This window comes from Balaenoptera musculus, chromosome 15, assembly GCF_009873245.2.
Source record: "Balaenoptera musculus isolate JJ_BM4_2016_0621 chromosome 15, mBalMus1.pri.v3, whole genome shotgun sequence".
NCBI lineage: Eukaryota > Metazoa > Chordata > Mammalia > Artiodactyla > Balaenopteridae > Balaenoptera > Balaenoptera musculus.
This window is the reverse complement of record NC_045799.1, coordinates 52,090,505-52,114,761: the sequence shown is the minus strand read 5'-3', so window position 1 is coordinate 52,114,761 and position 24,257 is coordinate 52,090,505. Positions and strand designations below refer to the sequence as shown.

General features: G+C 40.7%; 1 protein-coding gene across 1 annotated transcript; it reads right to left on the bottom strand.

Annotated features, from left to right (window-relative positions):
- Nucleotides 1-7,553: 7,553 nt before the first annotated feature.
- Nucleotides 7,554-8,549, bottom strand: LOC118881634 (olfactory receptor 2C1). Its single transcript, XM_036826760.1, is given in 1 exon segment — nt 7,554-8,549. A coding segment is annotated over 1 exon segment (996 nt).
- Nucleotides 8,550-24,257: the final 15,708 nt, after the last annotated feature.

The following is a 24,257-nucleotide window of genomic DNA, read 5'->3' as shown; positions in this document are numbered from 1 at the left end:
ACGCCTGGAGACATACTTCAGTATTACTGTGTAAGGAACTGAGACAATAGGTCATGGCTCTGATCTACAACTAGAAAAACAAATTCAGGCTGGGACAATATAACTAGATGTCTTTGGGGAGGCATTATGCAAATGTGGAAAGAGGGGAAACATCATTGTTTGTTCAGCATTGTCCAAGTGACAGGATGACCCCAAAGTGGAAAATATGAAAATGGTTCATTCGACATTTTTAGTTCCTAGTGTGAAAAAGGGAGACTCATGAGGCTTGTTAATTAATTCAACTCACTAAGCATTTATTGAGCATTTACTATGTATGAGGCATGTGTTTAGGTGCTGTGAAGGACACAAGACTCTTTAGAAAGTAGCCCTAAAATCATTGATCATCTTTTCTCTGGTAATGTAGTTGCCAGGTAACTTTCTCATATCAACCCAGCTTCTCTCCCTGGGGAAAGAACATACGAACTGCAGTGGCAGGTGTGGATTCCCTTGGCAATTCTAGTGACGTGAAGAATCACGTACTGGCATTCTCATTCCAATACCTGAGTTCTTTGGTAAGTCATGGTGTGCTGGACTGATTGCTGAATTTTAGAAACTTTAGGGGTGAAAGACTAGATCATGAGGCAGAGGAGATGCTTTACAAATGGATGATCTTTCCTGGGCTCTTAAACCTACTTAAGGAATCTCAGAGCATTCCATAATCCACTGACCATACTAGCATATCCAAATACTGGTAGCAAATCTGATGGCTGGGACTTTGGTGAGGAAATGATTTACTTAATTTATTTATTTATTTATTTTTTGGCCGCGTGGCATGCGGGATCTTAGTTCCCTGACCAGGGATCAAACCCGCACCCCCTGCAGTGGAAGCGTGGAGTCTCAACCACTGGACCGCCAGGGAAGTCCCAGTGAGAAAATAATTTAAATAAAACTATTTAATTGAAAGAAAAATGGTCTTGGGAATTTCCCAGCAGTTCAGTGGTTAGGACTCCAGGCTTCTACTGCAGGGGGCACTGGTTCGATCCCTGGTCGAGAAACTAAGATCCCACAAGCCGGAGGGCACGGCCAAAAAGAAAAGAAAAGAAAAATGGTCTTCTTACCATTTCTTTTTTTTTTTTTTTGAATTTTATTTTATTTAATTTTCTATACAGCAGGTTCTTATTAGTTATCCATTTTGTACATATTAGTGTATACATGTCAATCCCAATCTCCCAATTCATCACACCACCACGACCCCCCCCCCCACCGCCACTTTCCCCCCTTGGTGTCCATACACTTGTTCTCTGCATCTGTGTCTCAATTTCTGCCCTGCAAACCAGTTCATCTGTACCATTTTTCTAGGTTCCACATATGTGCGTTAATATACGATATTTGTTTTTCTCTTTCTGACTTACTTCACTCTGTATGACAGTCTCAAGATCTATCCATGTCTCTACAAATGACCTGATTTCGTTCTTTTTATGGCTGAGTAATATTCCATTGTATATATGTACCACATCGTCTTTATCCATTCATCTGTTGATGGGCATTTAGGTTGCTTCCATGTCCTGGCTATTGTAAATAGTGCTGCAATGAACATTGGGTGCATGTGCCTTTTTGAATTATGGTTTTCTCCGGGTATATATCCAGTAGTGGGATTGCTGGGTCATATGGTAATTCTATATTTAGTTTTTTAAGGAACCTCCATACTGTTCTCCATAGTAGCTGTATCAATTTACATTCCCACCAACAGTGCAAGAGGGTTCCCTTTTCTCCACACCCTCTCCAGCATTTGTTGTTTGCAGATTTTCTGATGATGCCCATTCTAACTGGAGTGAGGTGATACCTCATTGTAGTTTTGATTTGCATTTCTCTAATAATTAGTGATGTTGAGCAGCTTTTCATGTGCTTCTTGGCCATCTGTATGTCTTCTTTGGAGAAGTGTCTATTTAGGTCTTCTGCCCATTTTTGGATTGAGTTGTTTGCTTTTTTAATGTTGAGCTGCATGAGCTGTTTACATATTTTGGAGATTAATCCTTTGTCCGTTGATTCATTTGCAAATATTTTCTCCCATTCTGAGGGTTGTCTTTTCGTCTTGTTGGTAGCTTCCTTTGCTGTGCAAACACTTTTAAGTTTCATTAGGTCCCATTTGTTTATTTTTGTTTTTATTTCCATCACACTAGGAGGTGGATCAAAAAAGATCTTGCCGTGATTTATGTCAAAGAGTGCTCTTCCTATGTTTTCCTCTAAGAGTTTTATAGTGTCTGGTCTTACATTTAGGTCTCTAATCCTTTTTGAGTTTATTTTTGTGTATGGTGTTAGGGAGTGTTCTAATTTCATTCTTTTACATGTAGCTGTCCAGTTCTCCCAGCACCACTTAATGAAGAGACTGTCTTTTCTCCATTGTATATCCTTGCCTCCTTTGTCATAGATTAGTTGACCATAGGTGCATGGGTTTATCTCTGGGCTTTCTATCCTCTTCCACTGATCTATATTTCTGTTTTTGTGCCAGTACCATATTGTCTTGATTACTGTAGCTTTGTAGTATAGTCTGAAGTCAGGGAGTCTGATTCCTCCAGCTCCGTTTCTTTCCCTCAAGACTGCTTTGGCTATTTGGGGTCTTTTGTGTCTCCATACAAATTTTAAGATTTTTTGTTCTAGTTCTGTAAAAAATGCCATTGGTAATTTGATAGGGATTGCATTGAATCTGTAGATTGCTTTTGGTAGTATAGTCATTTTCACAATATTGATTCTTCCAATCCAAGAACATGGTATTTCTCTCCATCTGTTTGTATCATCTTTAATTTTTTTCATCAGTGTCTTATAGTTTTCTGCATACAGGACTGTTATCTCCCTAGGTAGGTTTATTCCTAGGTATTTTACTCTTTTTGTTGCAGGGGTAAATGGGAGTGTTTCCTTAATTTCTCTTTCAGATTTTTCATCATTAGTGTATAGGAATGCAAGAGATTTCTGTGCATTAATTTTGTATCCTGCAACTTTACCAAATTCATTGATTAGCTCTAGTAGCTTTCTGGTGGCATTTTTAGGATTCTCTATGTATAGTATCATGCCATCTGCAAACAGTGACAGTTTTACTTCTCCTTTTCCAATTTGTATTCCTTTTATTTCTTTTGCTTCTCTTACTGCTGTGGCTAGGACTTCCAAAACTATACTGAATAATAGTGGTGAGAGTGGACATCCTTGTCTTGTTCCTGATCTTAGAGTAAATGCTTTCATTTTTAACCATTGAGAATGATGTTTGCTGTGGGTTTGTCGTATATGCCCTTTATTATGTTGAGGTAGGTTCCCTCTATGCCCACTTTCTGGAGAATTTTTATCATAAATGGGTGTTGAATTTTGTCAAAAGCTCTTTCTGCATCTATTGAGATGATCATATGGTTTTTCTTCTTCAATTTGTTAATATGGTGTATCACATTGATTGATTTGTGTATATTGAAGAATCCTTGCATCTCTGGGATAAATCTCACTTGATCATGGTGTATGATCCTTTTAATGTGTTGCTGCATTCTGTTTGCTAGTATTTTATTGAGGATTTTTGCATCTATATTCATCAGTGATATTGGTCTGTAATTTTCTTTTTTTGTAGTATCTTTGTCTGGTTTTGGTATCAGGGTGATGGTGGCCTCATAGAATGAGTTTGGGAGTGTTCCTTCCTCTGCAATTTTTTGGAAGAGTTTGAGAAGGATGTGTGTTAGCTCTTCTCTAAATGTTTGATAGAATTCACCTGTGAAGCCATCTGGTCCTGGACTTTTGTTTGTTGGAAGATTTTTAATCACAGTTTCAATTTCATTACTTGTGATTGGTCTGTTCATATTTTCTATTTCTTCCTGGTTCAGTCATGGAAGGTTATACCTTTCTGAGAATTGGTCCATTTCTTCCAGGTTGTCCATTTTATTGGCATAGAGTTGCTTGTAGTAGTCTCTTAGGATGCTTTGTATTTCTGCAGTGTCTGTTGTAACTTCTCCTTTTTCATTTCTAATTTTAATGATTTGAGTCATCTCCCTCTTTTTCTTGATGAGTCTCGCTAATGGTTTATCAATTTTGTTTATCTTCTCGAAGAACCAGCTTTCACTTTTATTGATCTTTCCTATTGTTTTCTTTGTTTCTATTTCATTTATTTCTGCGCTGATCTTTATGATTTCTTTCCTTCTACTAACTTTGGGTTTTGTTTGTTCTTCTTTCTCTAGTTCCTTTAGGTATAAGGTTAGATTGTTTATTTGAGATGTTTGTTGTTTATTGAGGTAGGATTGTATTGCTATAAACTTCCCTCTTAGAATTGCTTTTGCTGCATCCCATAGGTTTTGGATCGTCGTGTTTTCATTGTCATTTGTCTCTAGGTATTTTTTGATTTCCTCTTTGATTTCTTCAGTGATCTCTTGGTTATTTAGTAACGTATTGTTTAGCCTCCATGTGTTTGTGTTTTTTACTTTTTTCCCCTGTAATTGATTTCTAATCTCATAGCATTGTGGTCAGAAAAGATGCTTAATATGATTTCAATTTTCTTAAATTTCCTGAGGCCTGATTTGTGACCCAAGATGTGATCTATCCTGGAGAGTGTTCTGTGCGCATTTGAAAAGAAAGTGTAATCTGCTGGTTTTGGATGGATTGTCCTATAAATATCAATTAAATCTATCTGGTCTATCGTGTCATGTAAAGCTTGTGTTTCCTTATTAATTTTCTGTTTGGATGATCTGTCCATTGGTGTAAGAGAGGTGTTAAAGTCTCCCACTATTATTGTGTTACTGTTGCGTTCCTCTTTTATAGCTGTTAGCAGTTGCCTTATGTATTGAGGTGCTCCTATGTTGGGTGCATATATATTTATAATTGTTATATCTTCTTCTTGGATTGATCCCTTGATCATTATGTAGTGTCCTTCCTTGTCTCTTGTAACATTCTTTATTTTAAAGTCTATTTTATCTGATATGAGTATTGCTACTCCAGCTTTCTTTTGATTTCCATTTGCATGGAATATCTTTTTCCATCCCCTCACTTTCAGTCTGTATGTGTCCCTAGGTCTGAAGTGGGTCTCTTGTAGACAGCATATATATGGGTCTTGTTTTTCTATCCATTCAGCAAGCCTGTGTTTTTTGGTTGGAGCATTTAATCCATTCACATTTAAGGTAATTATCAATATGTATTTTCCTACTACCACTTTCTTAATTGGTTTGGGTTTGTTTTTGTAGGTCCTTTTCTTCTCTTGTGTTTCCCACTTAGAGAAGTTCCTTTAGCATTTGTTGTAGAGCTGGTTTGGTGGTGCTGAATTCTCTTAGCTTTTGCTTGTCTGTAAAGCTTTTGATTTCTCCATCGAATCTGAATGAGATCCTTGTCAGGTAGAGTAATCTTGGTTGTAGGTTCTTCCCTTTCATCACTTTAAGTATATCATGCCACTGTCTTCTGGCTTGTAGAGTTTCTGCTGAGAAATCAGCTGTTAACCTTATGGGAGTTCCCTTGTATGTTATTTGTCATTTTTCCCTTGCTGCTTTCAATAATTTTTCTTTGTCTTTAATTTTTGCCAATTTGATTACTATGTGTCTCAGCGTGTTTCCTTGGGTTTATCCTGTATGGGACTCTCTGCATTTCCTGGACTTGGGTGGCTATTTCCTTTCCCACGTTAGGGAAGTTTTCAACTATAATCTCTTCAAATATTTTCTCAGGTCCTTTCTCTCTCTCTTCTCCTTCTGGGACCCCTATAATGCAAATGTTGTTGCATTTAATGTTGTCCCAGAGGTCTCTTAGGCTGTCTTCCTTTCTTTTCATTCTTTTTTCTTTATTCTGTTCCACAGCAGTGAATTCCACCATTCTGTCTTCCAGGTCACTTATCCGTTCTTCTGCCTCAGTTATTCTGCTATTGATTCCTTCTAGTGTAGTTTTCATTTCAGTTATTGTATTGTTCATCTCTGTTTGTTTGTTCTTTAATTCTTCTAGATCTTTATTAAACATTTCTTGCATCTTCTTGATCTTTGCCTCCATTCTTTTTTGAGGTCCTGGATTACTTCACTATCATTATTCTGAATTCTTTTTCTGGAAGGTTGCCTATCTCCACTTCATTTAGTTGTTTTTCTGGGGTTTTGTCTTGTTCCTTCATCTGGTACATAGCCCTCTGCCTTTTCATCCTGTCTATCTTTCTGTGAATGTGGTTTTGTTCCACAAGCTGCAGGATTGTAGTTCTTCTTGCTTCTGCTGTCTGCCCTCTGGTGGATTAGGTTATCTAAGAGGCTTGTGCAAGTTTCCTGATGGGAGCGACTGGTGGTGGGTAGAACTGGCTGTTGCTCTGGTGGCAGAGCTCAGTAAAACTTTAATCCACTTGTCTGCTGATGGGTGGGGCTGGGTTCCCTCCCTGTTGGTTGTTTGGCCTGAGGTGACCCAACCCTGGAGCCTACCTGGGCTCTTTGGTGGGGCTAATGTCAGACTCTGGGAGGCCTCATGCCAAGGAGTACTTCCCAGAACTTCTGCTGCCAGTGTCTTTGTCCTCACGGTGAGACACAGCCAACCCCCGCCTCTGCAGGAGACCCTCCAACACTAGCTAGTAGGTCTAGTTCAGTCTCCTATGGGAGTCACTGCTCCTTCCCCTGGGACCCAATGCACACACTACTTTGTGTGTGCCCTCCAAGAGTGGAGTCTCTGTTTCCCCCAGTCCTGTCAAAGTCCTACAGTCAAATCCCGCTAGCCTTCAAAGTCTGTTCCTCTGGGAATTCCTTCTCCTGTTGCAGGACCCCCAGGTTGGAAGCCTGACGTGGGGCTCAGAACCTTCACTCCAGTGGGTGGACTTCTGTGGTATAAGTGTTCTCCAGTTTGTGAGTCACCCAGCCAGCAGTTATGGGATTTGATTTTATTGTGATTGTGCCCCTCCTACTGTCTCATTGTGGCTTCTCCTTTGTCTTTGGATGTGGGGTATCTTTTTTGGTGAGTTCCAGTGTCTTCCTGTTGATGATTGTTCAGCAGTTAGTTGTGATTCTGGTGCTCTCGCAAGAGGGAGTGAGAGCACATCCTTCTACTCTGCCATCTTGAACCAATCTCGTTCCTACCATTTCTCATTCAACATTGGATAAGACAAAAGGGAAAATGGAATGTAGACATAAAGGAGAGGTTAAACAAGATGACAGAGGGGCATATGGCTGGGAAGTGTGGGTAGATAGACTGAAATATTAAGAAAAGACAAAGAGAGATGGACAACGATGATGGATGGATAGGGTGCAAAGATGAATTCTTGGGTTTTCAACTGGGGCTAATAAAACCTGCCTTGATTTTATGGAATTATATAAGATACTGCCAAGTGGAGGTGCTTTCTTTAGAAAAGTACAGAATTCTCTAGAAATATAATAATACATATGTAATATATATTACACATAATAAAATGTGGACAGCAGTGACAGTGAGCTAAGTCTGTACTAAGTCAACAACCTCTGAGCCATTGATGACACATCTACCCTGTTATCTGTGGTCCACAGTAGGATATTTGGTAAAGAAGTGTAGAATATTAGAAATAACATTAACCGTGTACCAACAGCTTAGTGCTGTCAAGAACGTGCTTGTACTGTGGTCAGTACTCCTCATGTTCACCTGGCCAGAGAGAATGAGAAAAAGCTTGTAGAGATGAAGAGGTGGTAAATGATAGAGTTTTCCCTTCCTTCAGCTGACTTCCCCAGCAGCCTCCTCAGCGCCCTCTTCACTTCCTTGTTCCTCAGAGTGTAAATGAGAGGGTTGACCATGGGTGTGACCACAGAGTAGAAGAGGGAAATGAATTTGTCCTGGTTGCTGGTCTTAGCTGGAAGCAGATACCCATAGATAGCTGAGCCGTAAAAGAGGAGCACCACCACCAGATGAGAGAGGCATGTGTTAAAGGTTTTTCTCTGTCCCTCGGCTGAGTGGATCTTCAGCACTGCCTGAGCTATTTAGCAGTAGGAGATCAGGATGATGCTTAATGGGACAGTGGTGAAGAAGGTGCAGACACCATTGAGCACAGCCTCATTGAGACTTGTGTCTCCACAGGCTAGTTTGATCATGGCAGGCACCTCACACAGGAAGCTGTCCACCCTCTGGTGCCCACACAAAGGGAGCTTCAGAGTGAATGTTGACTGGACCACAGAGTTGCCCAAGCCACCCAACCAGGCAATGGCAGCCAGCAGCCAGCAGAGCCGGGGGTTCATGATGGTGGTGTAGTGCAGGGGTCAGCACACTGTGACATAGCAGTCAAATGCCATCACCACCAGCAGGATGCACTCAGTAGCCCCTAGCCAGAGGAAAACATTGAGTTGGGTCACACAGCCACCATAGCTGATGGTCTTGTCTGATCCCCACAAGATGATCAGCATTTTGGGGACTGAGCTAGTAGTAAAAGCAAGATCCAGGGAGGAGAGGTTGCTGAGGAAGAAGTACATGTGTATGTGGAGCTGGGCATCCAGGCTGGAAAGCAGGATCATGGTTGAGTTCCCAACCAGGGTCAGCAAGTAGGAGAAGAGGATGACTACAAATAAGATTATCTCCAGCTGGGGATGGTCAGATACACCCATCAGAATAAAGCTCTCCAAGGAGCTGCTGTTGGCCCTTTCCATCTCTGGTTGCCTTCAGTCACTTGAGGAATCTGTCCAGGGACAACCAGGAGTAAAGCAAGTGAAGAAGAAGCTACTGGATTAGGTGGATCTGCATCAGTGCAGGTCTGATGTTGCCGGCCTTCGTAGTTAAGTACCAATTTAAATTTTATGATTGCAAGGTTTCATTGCAATCCCCAAACACTCTCAGTCCCACAATGAATGGAAACTTTATTCCATCTGAATATCAAACATGAGCTATCACAAAATGAAGGAAGTGCCTCATGAAGAACAAAAAGATCAGGGTCTTCAGTTCAACACAGTGATGACCCAAGAAATTCATCTTTGCACCCTGTCCATCCATCATCTTTGTCCATGATGAAGGAGTGTGAACTCCTTCAGTTCAGAAGGGTAGAGGGAGTTGACCATTGGAACTAAATGTGGAAATTCTCAAAAAATACTAATTTCCCCAGCCAAGGTTTTGGTATACTCAGAGGAGGGGTGAGCAGACCTGCTGTATTTGGAAGAATTCCCCAAATGTTTCTGATAAATTTCTTCCCTTCTCTTCTATATCCCTCCCCTCCCAAGTGAAAACTCCTGGTCTAGAAAGATGAAGTTTGAGGGAGAAGGTGATGAGTCTATACAATCATGAAAAGAATGGGAAGCATGAATATAGACATATTCACCAAATACAGAAAATACAAATACGTGAGTTAAAAAGAGGTAAATGTAGAACAGAACAAAATTTCATGTAAGCCCAAGTACGTGTAGGTGGAACAGGCTAAAGATAGAAATAGGGTCTACCCCAAAAGGAGTTAAATCAGTTACAGGATACCCATAATTAGAAAAGGAAAATAGAAGTTTTCAGAGGGGATCCCCCAAAGTTTGAGGTATATGACCACTATGCCCACCTCTAAACCATGGAGTAATTCTTAACATCTCATAAACAAAAATTACCTCTTGTTAATAATGGGCCAATTACCATCTCCCTTCAATGGGCAAGACCTAGGCTTTACTGAAGATCACGAACCAAAGCCCATCCCCCTTCTTTGGCTAATAAATAAAAGGATCTGAGAAGAAAACAAAAACAGTCTTGGGTCAGCTGTCCTCATCTGGACGCTGAAGACTGGGAGTAAATGCTCTGCTCTTCCTCTGGACCATGACATGTCCCACAGGAACCCTGGCTGCCACGCCCAAAGAGCAGGCTTGACGGGAGTTTCTACTCAAGGGAAGTGTGCACATGTGCTTATCTGGTTCTGGTGCTCCAGACAGGGACGACTTGGCTACACCTCTTGGCTGAAGACCCTGAGAACTGTCCTTTTCATCAATAAGTAGCAAAAATACTGGAGATCCTAATGCTAGATCCCACCCAGATGTCAGGCAGGAAATCTCTTCTAATTGTCTGTTTCTTTAGGTCAACAAGGTAGTCCTTCTTTTGAGTCAGGGATGATAAAGATTTCAGAGCACTTTTCAACCCTCCTTCATACCTCTATCTAATACCTTAAGAAGAGGTGACTGCTTAGGGCTTCCCTGGTGGCACAGTGGTTAAGAATCCGCATGCCAATGCTGGGGACATGGGTTCGAGCCCTGGTCTGGGAAAATCCCACATGCCTTGGAGCAACTAAGGCCGTGCGCCACAACTACTGAGCCTGCGCTCTAGAGCCCGCGAGCCACAACTAGTGAAGCCTGCGTGCCTAGAGCCCGTGCTCCGCAACAAGAGAAGCCACCTCAATGAGAAGCCCGCGCCACAACGGAAGAGTAGCCCCCGCTCGCCACAACTAGAGAAAGCCCGCACAGCAACAAAGACCCAATGCAGCCAAAAATAAATAAATTAAATAAATAAATTAAAAAAGAAGAAGAGGTGACTGCTTATTCTTTTCATTTAGGACTTAAGGGAGCTGAGGAACTGAGGTACCAATCTGGTAGCTCATATTTCTGTTCTTCCTGGTATCCATCTCACTACCTCCTCCTAGAAGTGCTTGTCCTCTTGTACCCCTAGGGGAAAGAAACACAGACAGACATGGTCCATGTTCTTCCATAAGTTGTCTGGTCTCTGAGAGGCTGATGTTTTGTGTCTGCTCAGCTGGGGACTCTTTCGGCCCCCACTCTATGCATACCAGTCAGCACAGAAAAAGGAAAGGGTATATAGTGGGAGGATGTTGATGCCAGGCACCCAGAAAGTTCAGGAGGAAATACCATACCAGCTAGATGCTTGGTCTGATCTTGACAAACTCCCCAAGCAAACATGAATGTAACTTCAAGTTTGAATTCAGCAACTGGACTGCTCTTCAGGGTGTTTTCCACCCTTAAAGGGTCTCTCCACTTGGTTCCTAGCTCTCTTGTAATCTGGAATGTTAAATTGATCCGGCACTATTTGCATTTTAAGAGAAGCCTAGAAAGGACAATACTGAACTCAGAGGATGCGCCATGTATGGTGCAATTTAGGAGCACCCAGATGGAGTTTGTTTGGCTACAGAAAGATTTTTAGGAATCACTCATGTATGCATAGATGGTTCCCATGTTGGCCTGTCCGTAAATTTGTTTTGAACTTTCAGGATATTGAGAAAAGCAGCCAAGACTTGCTTCTTAAAGATAATCCTGGGTGTGGTAATTGCCCACCTTCGCCCAGATTTCTGCCCATTCCTCCCCTAAATTTTACCACAGTTCTCAATTGGCCATTCGTGGATTAGCCACAGCAAATATGGAATTTGGAGTTGGCTTTCTCCTATCATGGAAACTGCTCCTGAGCTGTTAGCACTCCCCATATATGGGTGCAAGTTCTCAGAATTCAAGCCTTGCTTTAATATTAGCCTGAGTAATAAAAGGAAAGGGAATTATAAAAAATAAAAACAAATAAATAAACCTAATCCTGAATTCCTGATCCTGGCAGAGAAGTTTTTATATATGTTTTATTTTAAAATATTCCATTTATGTGGGAGACAGTTGACAGTGATATTCCTGAGAGCTCAGTTTGTGCCTATCTTGCATCTAAGGTCTAAGTTAACCTTTTCATGATGACTTGGTCAGAACTGGAGATAAGGTTTTCAGTGTAAACATTGTGGCAGTATGGCAGGCAAGAGCCATATAACAGAACAAAATTTGTCTAGAAGGTTGAAGTCTACGGTGGATTTCAGGTATTTGAACAGGAGTTCTACCCCCGAATCTTAGAATTCAAGAATTAGAGATGTGGGAGTTTGAATCTTAAAAGAGGTAAACATAGGATCAATAAAAGAAAAAATGACATAGTTCATAGTAAATCTATGGAAATTATTACCCCTAAGAGCAGCACAGTTGAAAAAATATATTAAAATTTAAGATTCATAAAGGGAAATGAAGGGAATCTACAGTGTCTGAAGGGGCCTCTACATTTGATGTTTGCATCAGGGAATCCAACCAAGCTCCCTTAAATTGATTTCTGATGCTACTGTTGGAAAAAGGATGCTGGATGCATGGACTATCAGGCTGGCTAAGGGGGTAATTCTAATGAGCATAGGATTTTATAAAATTAAAAGAAGGCTAAATGCATGGCAGTACATCAAATACATATAAAAGTTTACCACCAAAAACTCAGACTGGAAAAGGCTGGATAAGCATGGTGTTCCATCGAAGGTACATTTCTGTGCAAGCTGAGGGCAGTTTGCAGCGGGTCTCGTAAGGGAAAACTGGAGAGAGGAGCGCTCAACGTTAGGTCCAGGAAGCTTTCTGCCCTGTCTTGCCTAGGAAGTTCCTTACTGGAGGGTCTTACATTTTTTTTTAAGATTTTTGTTGTTGTTGTTGTGGACCATTTTAAAAGTCTTTATTGAATCTGTTACAATATTGCTTCTGTTTTATGTTTTTGGTTTTTTGGCCCTGAGGCATGTAGGATCTTAGCTCCCCGATCAAAACAGGGATTGAACCCACAACCCCTGCACTGGGAGGCAAAATCTTAACCACTGGACAGCCAGGAAGTCCCCTGTCAGACATTTTTAAAAAGACATGGAGCATGTGCATATTTTCAGAGAAGAGGGAGAAGGAGGAAATAGGTTCTATGGAAAATGGCCAAGATATTAGCTCATTTAAGAAGTGATTAAAGAATGTCTTTGCTATATGGTGGGATTTCAAAGATGCCTGCTTGCAGAGCAGGTGCTCTCCTTACCTAGGAAAAGGAAAAACAGGCTTAAATTAAAAGCAAGAGAAATTGTGATTATACATTCTGAGATTTTGGCATGATAAAATATTGGCAAATCCTTTGGCAAGAGAAAAAGGAATTAGAGACTTCGTGTTTAGACATTTGCCTGACCAAGGGCACTGGGCTTTCCCTAAGTCTGCTATGACCCTTTTCTGTTGGAGGATTCTGTTCCTAGGACTTGAATGTGCACACAAAAGGGTCTTTTTTGGGGGGGGGATCAGGATAAAAATTTTCCAGCTTCTCTCCTAGACATTCTAGAGATGACTTTTATTCAATAAAAGGTCTTAATTTGTAGTTTTACAATTCCCCTGTGCAGCTTAAATATTTTTCCTTCCTATCTCTTCTCTTAGCTGATAGAGAAGGTCACAAATGTGCTTGGGGCCCTAATACCATATCATCACCTCCAACTTTTCCCAGGCAGGAAGAATCCAAAATCAGCCCCTGTAAAAGGCCGTTTCACATGCTCTCTCTTCTCTGATCCCCATGACTGCTCTTTCCTTCTCTATCTTTTTTACTCTTTGCCTCTCTTTCCCATACCCTGGATTCTCCACTAATAAATGTCTACAGATTTTCTATGGAAACATACCTTTGGCTTCAAGATTCCACCTGAATCTGTCACACTGTCATCGGTGCTTTGTGGATCAAGTAGGAGAGAGAGTGTGGAATTAGGATGGTGGCTGTGCTCTGTGGCTGCTCCCCTGCCCTCAAGCTGAGAGCGCAGGCTTTTTTTTTTTTTTTTAATTTGTTTTTATTTTTATTGGGCTATCGGGGATGGGTTGGGAAATATCTCTGTAAGTTATGCCCTACTAGGGAAATGTCCATTCTAATTTTCCTGGGATAGCTTTCAGAGCTTTTTCTTTTTCTTGGAGCTGCTGCTCTTGCTGGCAGCAGCCTCTTCAGGTCCACTGCTGAGAGGCTCCTCCTTGGAAGAGAATTTCCTCTTTTTCTTGGGGACCCTCTTGTTTCCTGACTCTTCAGGGTCACTATCTGGTTCCTCTTTGGGGAAAGATTTCTTCCTCTTGGGAAGACTTCCACTGCCAGCTGTCTCTTCAAGATCACTACTAACCAGCTCCTCCTTGGAAAAAGATTTCTTTTTTTTGGGTTTGGAGGAGACAGATGGGTCTTCCATTCCATTCTCCTGAGGAGCCGCCTGGGGCTTTTGCTTTTTCTTCTTTTTGGGTCTTTCACTTGTCTCCTCACATTCCTCTGGGGTACTACTGCTGTTTTCTGAAGACGCCAGGGCAATCGCAGCCAGCCTTTTCTTTTCCTTCTTCAAGCGTTTCTTCTCCTGTTTCTCCAGCTTCCTAGTAATCTCAGCAGCCGCTTCCTCTGCCTGAACCATTGCCTCCTTCATAACATCCAGATTCTTTCGTGGAATCTCTCCAGTCTCATAGAAGGACAGCCGCTCCTCAACTTGTTCTCGAAGCTTCTCCCCAAATACACTGGTAGGTACCTCAGAGAAGCAATCAATTCGTGAGGCAATACTGCATTTGTTTGCCAGGTATCGGGAGATGCGGCCTTTGTTCTTGGCAGCTGCTCGGCCAATGAAGGTAGAGTGGAAAATGAGTCCATATTTTGGGGTGTTACCCCTTGTCTTCAGGGCTCTGGAAAGGTGGTCCCTGTGCTGGGCCCAGGGAATCACTCAGACACCAGGACTGGCCATAGAGCGCAGGCTTTTAACCTTGGGGTTGGCCCTGGCCCTCTGAGGAGTGCTGGCTCTGCCACCTGGAAGCCAGGCTCGCTCTGGCTCATTCTGCAGGGCCCAAGAGGGGATCTCTGTCCCCCACAGGCAATTAGCACAAAGCACTCGCACGGCCGGAACACAGGAAAAAGGCTGTCCCCGAAGAACCGACTGGTTCTTTCACCTGAACTCCATCCCCAAACACAGATTACTAATTGAAAGAGCAATAAGAATAACTGCATTCCTTAAATAATTACTAATTATATAATTTTATCCTTTCCAAGGTACTTTCACAGGATCTAGCTTAGTTGTTAAAATGCTTTCTATGGCAGGTGGTCTTATCCCCACTTGGTAGACAAGTAAACCAAGCATAAAGTGAGAATAAAATGACTTGCTTAGTGTTAAACAGTGTTCATTTTCTCACTAGGCATAAACAGACTATTCTATGTAGAGGAGGTTAGTATTTTTTTGAAGTATAGTTGATTTACATATATTTTTGAAGTACAGTTGATTTACATATAGCTGATATTATGTTAGTTTCAGGTGTACAATATAGTGATTCAGTATTTTTTATAGATTATACTCCATTTAAAGTTACTACAAAATATTGGCTGTATTTCCCATGCTGTACAATATATGCTTGTTGCTTATTTATTTTATTTTATTATTTTTTTAACATCTTTATTGGAGTATAATTGCTTTACAATGGTGTGTTAGTTTCTGCTTTATAACAAAGTGAATCAGTTATACATATACATATGTTCCCATATCTCTTCCCTCTTGCGTCTCCCTCCCTCCCACCCTCCCTCCCTCCCTATCCCACCCCTCTAGGTGGTCACAAACCACCGAGCTGATCTCCCTGTGCTATGTGGCTGCTTCCCGCTAGCTATCTATTTTACATTGGGTAGTGTATATATGTCCATGCCCCTCTCTCACTTTGTCACAGCTTACCCTTCCCCCTCCCCATATCCTCAAGTCCATTCTCTAGTAGGTCTGTGTCTTTTTTTAAGTTACCTTGTTTTTTTGTTTTTATTTATTTTTGGCTGCGTTGGGTCTCCATTGTTGCGCACAGGCTTTCTCTAGTTGCAGCGAGCAGGGGCTACTCTTCATTGCGGTGCGCAGGCTTCTCACTGCGGTGGCTTCTCTTTGTTGTGGAGCACAGGCTCTAGGTGCACGGGCTTCAGTAGTTGTGGCACATGGGCCTAGTTGCTTCACGGCATGTGGGATCTTCCAGGACCAGGGCGCGAACCCGTGTCCCCTGCACTGTCAGGCGGATTCTTAACCACTGAGCCACCAGGGAAGTCCCACTTATTTATTTTATACATAGTCGTTTGTATCTCTTAATTCCCTACCCCTAACTTGCCCCTTCCCCTTCCTTAGCCCCACTGGTAACCACTAGTTTGTTCTCTATATCAGTGAGTCTGTTTCTGTTTTCATATATTCATTTATTTTATTTTTTAGATACCACATCTAAGTGATTTGTTTGTCTGATTTATTTCACCAAGCGTAATACCCTCTAGGTCCATCCACGTTGTTGCAAGTGGCAGAATTTCATTCTATTTTATGTCTGAGTACTATGGCATTGTAAAAATATACCACAACTTCTTTATGCATTCATCTGTTGATGGACACTTAGGTTGCTTCTGTATCATGGCCATTGTAAATAACGCTGCTGTGAACATTGGGGTGCACGTATCTCTTCAAATTAATGTTTTCATTTTCTTCAGATATATACCTATGAGTGGAATTGCTGGATCATATGGTAGTTCTATTTTTAGTTTTTTGAGGAACCTCCATACTGTTTTCCATAGTTGCTGCATCAATTTACATTTCCACCAACAGTGTAGTAGAGTTCCCTTTTCTCCACATCTTCGCCAACACTTGTAATTTGTAGACTTTTTTTTTTTTTTTTTTTTTAATTTGGCTGCTCTGCGTGACTTGTGGGATCTTAATTCCCTGACCAGGGACTGAACCCGTGCCCTCAGCAGTGGTTTCTGGACCTCCAGGGAATTCCCTGTAGACTTTTTTTTTACAATAGCCATTCTGACAGGTATGAAGTGCTCACACCTGTCTCACTGTATTTTGGATTTGCATTTCTCTGATGATTAGCGATGTTGAGCATCTTTTCATATGCCTGTTGGCTATGTGTATATCAAATTTTTAAAAATGTCTATTCATGTCTTCTGCCCATTTTTTTTTATAAAATTTTTTTTTATTTATTTAGTTTTGGCTGTGTTGGGTCTTCGTTTCTGTGCGTGGGCTTCCTCTAGTTGCGGCGAGCGGGGGCCACTCTTCATCGCGGTGCACGGGCCTCTCACTGTCGTGGCCTCTCTTGTTGCTGGGCACAGGCTCCAGACGCGCAGGCTCAGCAGTTGTGGCTCACGGGCCCAATTGCTCCGCGGCATGTGGTATCTTCCCAGACCAGGGCTCGAACCCGTGTCCCCTGCATTGGCAGGCGGATTCTCAACCACTGCACCACCAGGGAAGCCCTGCCCATTTTTAAAATAAATTTATTTCTTTTTCTTTTTATTTATTTTTGGCTGCATTGGGTCTTTGTTGCTGCGCGCGGGCCTTCTCTAGTTGCGGCGAGCAGGGTCTAGTCTTTGTTGCAGTGCACGGGCTTCTCATTGCAGTGACTTCTCTTGTTGCGGAGCACGGGCTCCGGCATGCGGGCTTCAGTAGTTGTGGCATGCAGGCTCAGTAGTTGTGGCTCGCAGGCTCTAGAGGGATCTTCCTGGACCAGGGCTTGAACCTGTGTCCCCTGAATTGGCAGGCAGATTCTTAACCGCTGCATCATGAGGGAAGCCCTCTTCTGCCCATTTTTAAATTAGGTTGTTTTTTTTTAATTTAGATGTATGAGCTGTTTATATATTTTGGACATTAACTCCTTATTGGTCATATAATTTGCAAATATTTTCTCCCATTCAGTAGGTTGTCTTTTCATTTTGTCAGTGGTTTCCTTTGCTGTGGAAAAGCTTTTAAGTTTAATTAGGTGCCACTTATTTATTTTTCCTTGCATTACCTTTGCCTTTGGAGACAAATAAAAAAAAATACTGCCATGATTTATGTCAAAGAGTGTTCTGCCTATGTTCTCTTCTGGGAGTTTTATGGTTTCAGGTCTTACATTTAAGTCTTTAATCCACTTTGAGTTCATTTTTGTAAATGGTTTGAGAAAATGTTCTAATTTAATTTTTTTACATGTAGCAGTCCAGTTTTCCCAGCACCACTTATTGAAGAAACTGGTTTTTTTCTCCATTGTATATTCTTGCCTCCTTTGTAATAGATTAACTGACCATCAGTGCTTGGATTTATTTCTGAGCTATTTTGTTCCATTGATCTATGTGTTTTTGTGCCAGTACCATGCCGTTCTAATTACTGTAGCTTTTTAGTAGCATCTGAACCCAGGGAGTGTGATACTTCCAGCTTTGTTCGTTTATCTCAAGATTGCTTTGGTAATTTGGGGTCTTTTGTGGTTCCACTTAAATTTCAGGATTATTTGTTCCAGTTCGGTGAAAAATGTCACGGGTATTTTGACAGGGACTGCAATAGGGTAGACTGCTTTGGGTAGTATGGACATGTTAACAATATTATTTCTTCCAATCCATGAACACAGTATGTCTTTCCATTTTTTTGTATCATCTTCAATTTCCTTCATCCTTATTTTATAGTTTTCAGAGTATAGGTCTTTCACCTCCTTGGTTAAGTTTATTCCTAGGTCTTTTATTCTTTTTGATGAGGAAGTTAGTATTTTTGACTCATCATCTGGGAGATGTTGTCTTTGAGTGTTTTATTTGTGGGGGGAATAGAGAAAAGGGGATTCCCACTATCTCTGGCCTTAACATAAGAGGATAAGAGGCTTGAAACTTAGACACTCACACCATTCTGTGTGAAGAGGAATCACCTACAAATGATGCTAAATAAACATGTAAAATGTGACTGGCAACCTGATTAGGTCATTAGATGTCATGTAAGATAAATTACCCCCGAAACTGCTGACTTCGAAACCACCTCATTCAAGGAACGGTCACTAAGGGTGGACAGTATCCCAGGTGCTGGTGGGGTACAGGGGTGAGCAAGCTGAGCCTGGCCCCTGCCCAGTGGGGCTTCCTGCCCCGTAGGCCTGTCTCCAACAAGTCTCTCGCACTCATAAGCACTGTGGGCTGCTTGTTCTGTGTGCCAGATGCTCTGTTCAGTAGTTTACATTACCACGATGACCACACTACTTACTGTTCAGAGATAGTAGATAATTGTCCAGGGCACGTGGACTAGTTAGTAAATGGCAGAGCTGCTTAAACTATGTCTATTTGACTATAAAGTCCACAATCACAAAAAAATGGAGAATCTCAGTGTCCATCAGTGGGGAATTCAGTAAATATGTCACCTTGGAATACTGTACAAAATGTGATCATAGGTCTCTGCAAGACTTCTCTTTTGTTAATTTAATTTAATATTACTTTATTTACTTTTCCACTTTATTACCAATCCCACTCTCATTCCCTTCCACCCTCATAGGCACCTCCTCTGTCTCATATGTTTGACATATAAGTGTTTTGGTATGTACTGAATCCTTGTAGAACATGTAATGTTGTTTTATATATGTAAATGTTTTAAATTTGCATCAATGTTGTTGTGCTATACCTCCTGTTCTGCTTACATTTTAACTCCTTTTTTCCCACAGTGTTATTACTTATGTTTTAAAAGATATATCCATGTTGTTATGTGTATATTTAGTTTAGTGTTTTCAATGTTGAATATGCATCTATCATCTTTTATTTGTACATTCTACTAGGGATGAATGTATAGCTTGTCTTAATTTCCCACAACCACAGACAATGCTGCAGTGAACATTTGTGTACAGGTCCCTTTATGGACCTGCATGAGCCTCTACTGTATGCACATATGTGTACACACACACACACAAACACACACGATTGAGAATGCTGGGGAATAGGGATATATATACATAAGCACTACCAGACTCTTTCAAAGGGTTGTAGCAGTATACCACTCCCAACAGCTATAAATGAAGGGTTCTGATTCCGCAGCCCCCTGCCCCAACCTAGTTAACACCTACTACAATCAAATTTTCTAATTTACGCTAATCTGATGGGTATAAAATGGTATCTCAGATTAATTTGATTTTAATTTAAAGTGATTACTAGTGAGATTGGACATTTTTTAAATTTATTTATTTATTTATTTATTTTTGGCTGCATTGGATCTTCGTTGCTGCATGTGGTCTTTTCTCTAGTTGCAGCAAGCAGGGGCTACTCTTCGTTGCGGTGCGTGGGCTTCTCATTTCGGTGGCTTCTCTTGTTGTGGAGCATGGGCTCTAGGCGCATGGGCTTCACTAGTTGTGGCACGCAGGCTCAGTAGTTGTGGCGGCTTGTGCACTCTAGAGCTCAGGCTCAGTAGTTGTGCTGCATGGGCTTAGCTGCTCCGCGGCATGTAGGATCTTCCCAGACCAGGGCTTGAACCCGTATCTCCTGCATTGGCAGGCGGATTCTTAACCACTGCGCCACCAGGGAAGCCCAAGATTGGACATTTTTTAATAAATGTGTTGGCTATTTTTATTTCTCCTTCTATAAACTGCCTTTTCATATCCTCTGCCCATTTTTATTTTAGTTTTTCTGTGGTTTTCTGATTTGCAGTAGATCCTAGAATAGTCTAGATAAATTTTACTGGGTATATACACTGTAAATATATCCCCCTAGTTTAGTCTATGCTAACCTCTGAACAGAAATCCTAGATTTTTATATAATCCAATAATACATTATCTACCTTAAAGTTGATTTGTGCATTTAAGATTTTTAAGAAGTTCTTCCCAATCCCAAATTTACAAATATATTTCATTTCAATTTCTTCATATAGTTTTATCTTTCATATGTAAGTTTTTAATTCTCTGGAGTTCATTATTGTATATGGTATGAGGTAGTGATCCAAATTAATTATTTTATAAGAAAATAGGCGGTTTATTTTTCCTTCACAAAAAGCAAGTTCAGAAATAGACAATCAGGGACTTCTCTGGTGGTCCAGTGGTTAAGAATCCACCTCCCAATGCAGGGGACACAGGTTCGATCCCTGGTCGGGAAACTAAGATCCCACAGGCCGAGGGGTAACTAAGCCCGAGTGCTCTAGAGCCTGCGCACCAAAACTAGAGAGAAGCCCGTGCACAGCAACAAAGATCCCGCATGCCGCAACTAAGACCTGACACAGCCAAATAGATAAATAAATAAAAAATAGACAATCAGGGTCTAGCATGGCAGCAGCTCAACAATCACCAGTGCAGGTTCCTTGTGCCTTTTTGTTCCACCATTCTTTTTTTTTTTTAAGATTTTTTTGATGTGTACCATTTTTTAAAAATTAATTAATTAATTTAGTTAGTTATTTTTGGCTGTGTTGGGTCTTCATTGCTGTGCCTGAGCTTTCTCTAGTTGTAGCGAGCGGGGGCTACTCTTTGTTGCGGTGCACGGGCTTCTCACTGTCGTGGCTTCTCTAGTTGTGGAGCACGGGCTCTAGGCACGTGGGCTTCAGTAGTTGTGGCATGCGGGCTCAGTAGCTGTGGCTCACAGGCTCTAGAGTGCAGACTCAGTAGTTGTGGTGCATGGGCTCAATTGCCCTTTGGCATGTGGGATCTTCCCAGACCAGGGCTCAAACCCGTGTCCCCTGCATTGGCAGGCAGATTCTTAACCACTGCGCCACCAGGGAAGCCCTATATGGACCATTTTATAAGTCTTCATTGAATTTATTATGTTTTATGTTTTGGCTTTTTGGCCATAAGGCAGGTGGGACCTCAGCTCCCTAACCAGGGATCGAACCTGCATCCCCTGAATTGGAAGGCGAAGTCTTAACCACTGGACTGCCAGGGAAGTCCCTGTTCCACCATTCTTTTTTTTTTTTTTTTTAAAGAAAGTTGCCTTATTATTTTTCAATTTTTAAAAATTATTTAGTTACTTATTATTTATTTTTGGCTGCGCCAGGTCTTAGTTGCAGCACCGGGATCTTTGTTGCAGCATGCGGGATCTTTTAGTTGCGGCATATGGACTTCTCAGTTGCAGCATGTATGCGGGACCTAGTTCCCCGATCAGGGATCGAACCCGGGCCCCCTGCATTAGGAGCGCGGAGTCTTACCCACTGGACTACCAGGGAATTCCCCCTGTTCCACCATTCTTAACAGTGGCGTCTATCCTCAAGGCCACCTGTGGTCTAAGATGGTGGTAGGTGCTCTAGCCACATGTCCACATTCCTGCACGGAAGGTGGAAGGAGATGTTTGCACCTAGTTTAGGAAGCTATCCTAGAAGTCCCACCAAATATCTTCCCCGTACATCTCATGGATGAGGATTCAGTTATATAACTACACCTAACTGCATAGGAGGCTGTAAAATGTAGTTTTTAGCTAGTCACAATTATTATATCACATCATGTCAGGCAGCCCCCATAATACAAGTGTTGTATTAGTAAGAAAGAAATGGAGAGGAGGTATTGAGCAGCCAAGCAATAGTCCCTGCCCCAAGAAGAATGATTAACTTCTTTTGAAATAGACTTCTGTATTGTTTGGCTAAATACAATAAGAATGTATTTCTTTACAATTAGAAAAATCCAATTAGGGAAAGTTTTGAGTGTCTTTTAAATTTTTATTGAGATAAAATTCACATAACAAAATTCATAATTTTAACCATTTAAAATGTTCAATCCTGTGGTTTTTAGTATATTCACAAGGTTGTTCAATCATTACCTCTGTCTACTTCCAAAATATTTTCATCATCCCCAAAGAAAACCCTCTACCCATTTAGTAGTTACTCCTCATTCTCCCTTGCCCCATCCTCTGACAACCACTAATCTCCTTTCTGTCTCTGTGGATTTCCCTATTCCAGATATTTCATATATATGGAATCATATGTGACCTTTGGGGCCTGACTTCCTTTTCTTAGCATAATGTTTTCAAGCTTCATCCCCGTTAAATTTAGTACAATTTAGTTGTACTAAATTCTTTTTTATGAATTGATAATATCCCATTATATGGATATACTACATTTTGTTCCTCCATTCATCAGCTGATGAACACTTGGGTGGTTTATACCTTTTGGCTATTGTGAACAGTGTTCCTATGAACATTCACTTGCAAGTTTTTGATTGAAAGCATGTTTTCAATTCTTTCAAGGATATATGTAGGAGTGGAATTATTGGTTCATATCGTAATTCTATGTTTAACTTTTTGAGGAACTGCCAAAATGTTTTCCACAGAGGCTGTATCATTTTATATTCCCACCAGCAACGTAGAGGGTTCCAATTTTTCTACATCTTTACCAATTATTGTTGTCCCTTTTAAAAAGCATTATAGCAATCCTAGGGGGTGAGATGTATTTCTCTTTGTGGTTTTGATTTACGTTTCCCCAATGACTAGTGATGTTGAGCATCATTTCATGTGCAATTGAATTGTCTTTTCACTTTTTTAATAGTGCCCTTTGAAATACAAAAGTTGTTTATTTTGATGAGTCCAGTTTACCTATATTTTCTTTTTTGCTTTTGTTTCTGGTGTCATATCTAAGAATCCACTGCCAAATCCAAGGTCATGAAGATTTACCCATATGTTTTCTTTTAAGAGGTATACTTTTAGCTCTTACATTTAGGTCTTTTATTCATTTTGAGTTAATTTTTGTATATAGTGTGAGGTAAGGCTGCAATTTGATTCTTTTGCATGTCCATACCCATTTTTCTCAGTACCATTTGTTGACAGTACTATTCTTTCCACATTGAATGGTCTTACCATTCTTGTCAAAAATCAATTGACCATAGATGTATGGGTTTATTCCTGGACTCTCAGTTCTATTCAGCTGATCTATATATCTATCTCTGTGGGGTTTAAAAAACATTTATTTTATTTATTTATTTATTTATTTATTTATTTATTTATGGCTGTAGTGAGTCCTAGCTGCGTCACGCGGGATCCTCACTTCGGCATGTTTAGTTGAGGCATGCAGGATCCTTTTAGTTTCAGCATGCAAACTCGTGTTTGTGGCATGGAAACTCGTAGTTGTGGCATGCATGTGGGATCTAGTTCCCCGACCAGGGATCAAACCCGGGGTCTCCTGCATTGGGAGTGCGGATTCCTTCTCACTGGACCACCAAGGAAGTCCTATCTCCGTGTTTTGATTACTATATCTTTGAAGAAATTTTTGAAACTGGGAAATGTGAGTTCCCCAACTTTGTTCTTCTATTTCAAGATTGTTTTGGCTATTCAGGGTTTGCAATTCCATATTAATTTTAGTATCGGCTTTTCCATTTCTGTAAAGGACACATTTGGAACTTTGACAGGGATTGCATTGAATCTGTAGATCCCTTTGGAAAGTATGGCCATCTTAACAATATTAACTCTTCCAATCTACAAACATGGGATGTCTTTCTATTCATTTTGGTCTTCTTTAATTTCTTTCAGCAATGTTTTATACTTGTTTGTATACAAGTATTGTATCTTCTTGGTCAAATTCATTCCTAAATATTTTATTCTTTTTGATAATATTATAAATGAAATTGTTTTCTTAAATTTCCTTTTCAAATTGTTCCTTGCTAATATATAGAACCACAGATGATTTTTATGTCTTGATATTGAACTGTGCAACTTGGCTGAATTTATCAACTCTAATACTTGGGTATTTGTTGATTCGTTATGATTTTCTATATATAAGATCATCTCACCTGTGAATAGAGATATTTTTTAATCTTCCTTTCCAATTTGCATGTCTTTTATTTATTTTTATTGCCTAATTGCTCTGTCTAGAACTTCCAGTAAAATGTTGAATTGAAGTGATCAAAGCGAGCATCCTCTCATCTTATTCTTGATCTTAGGGGGAATGCTTTCAGTCTTCCATCATTAAGTCATTA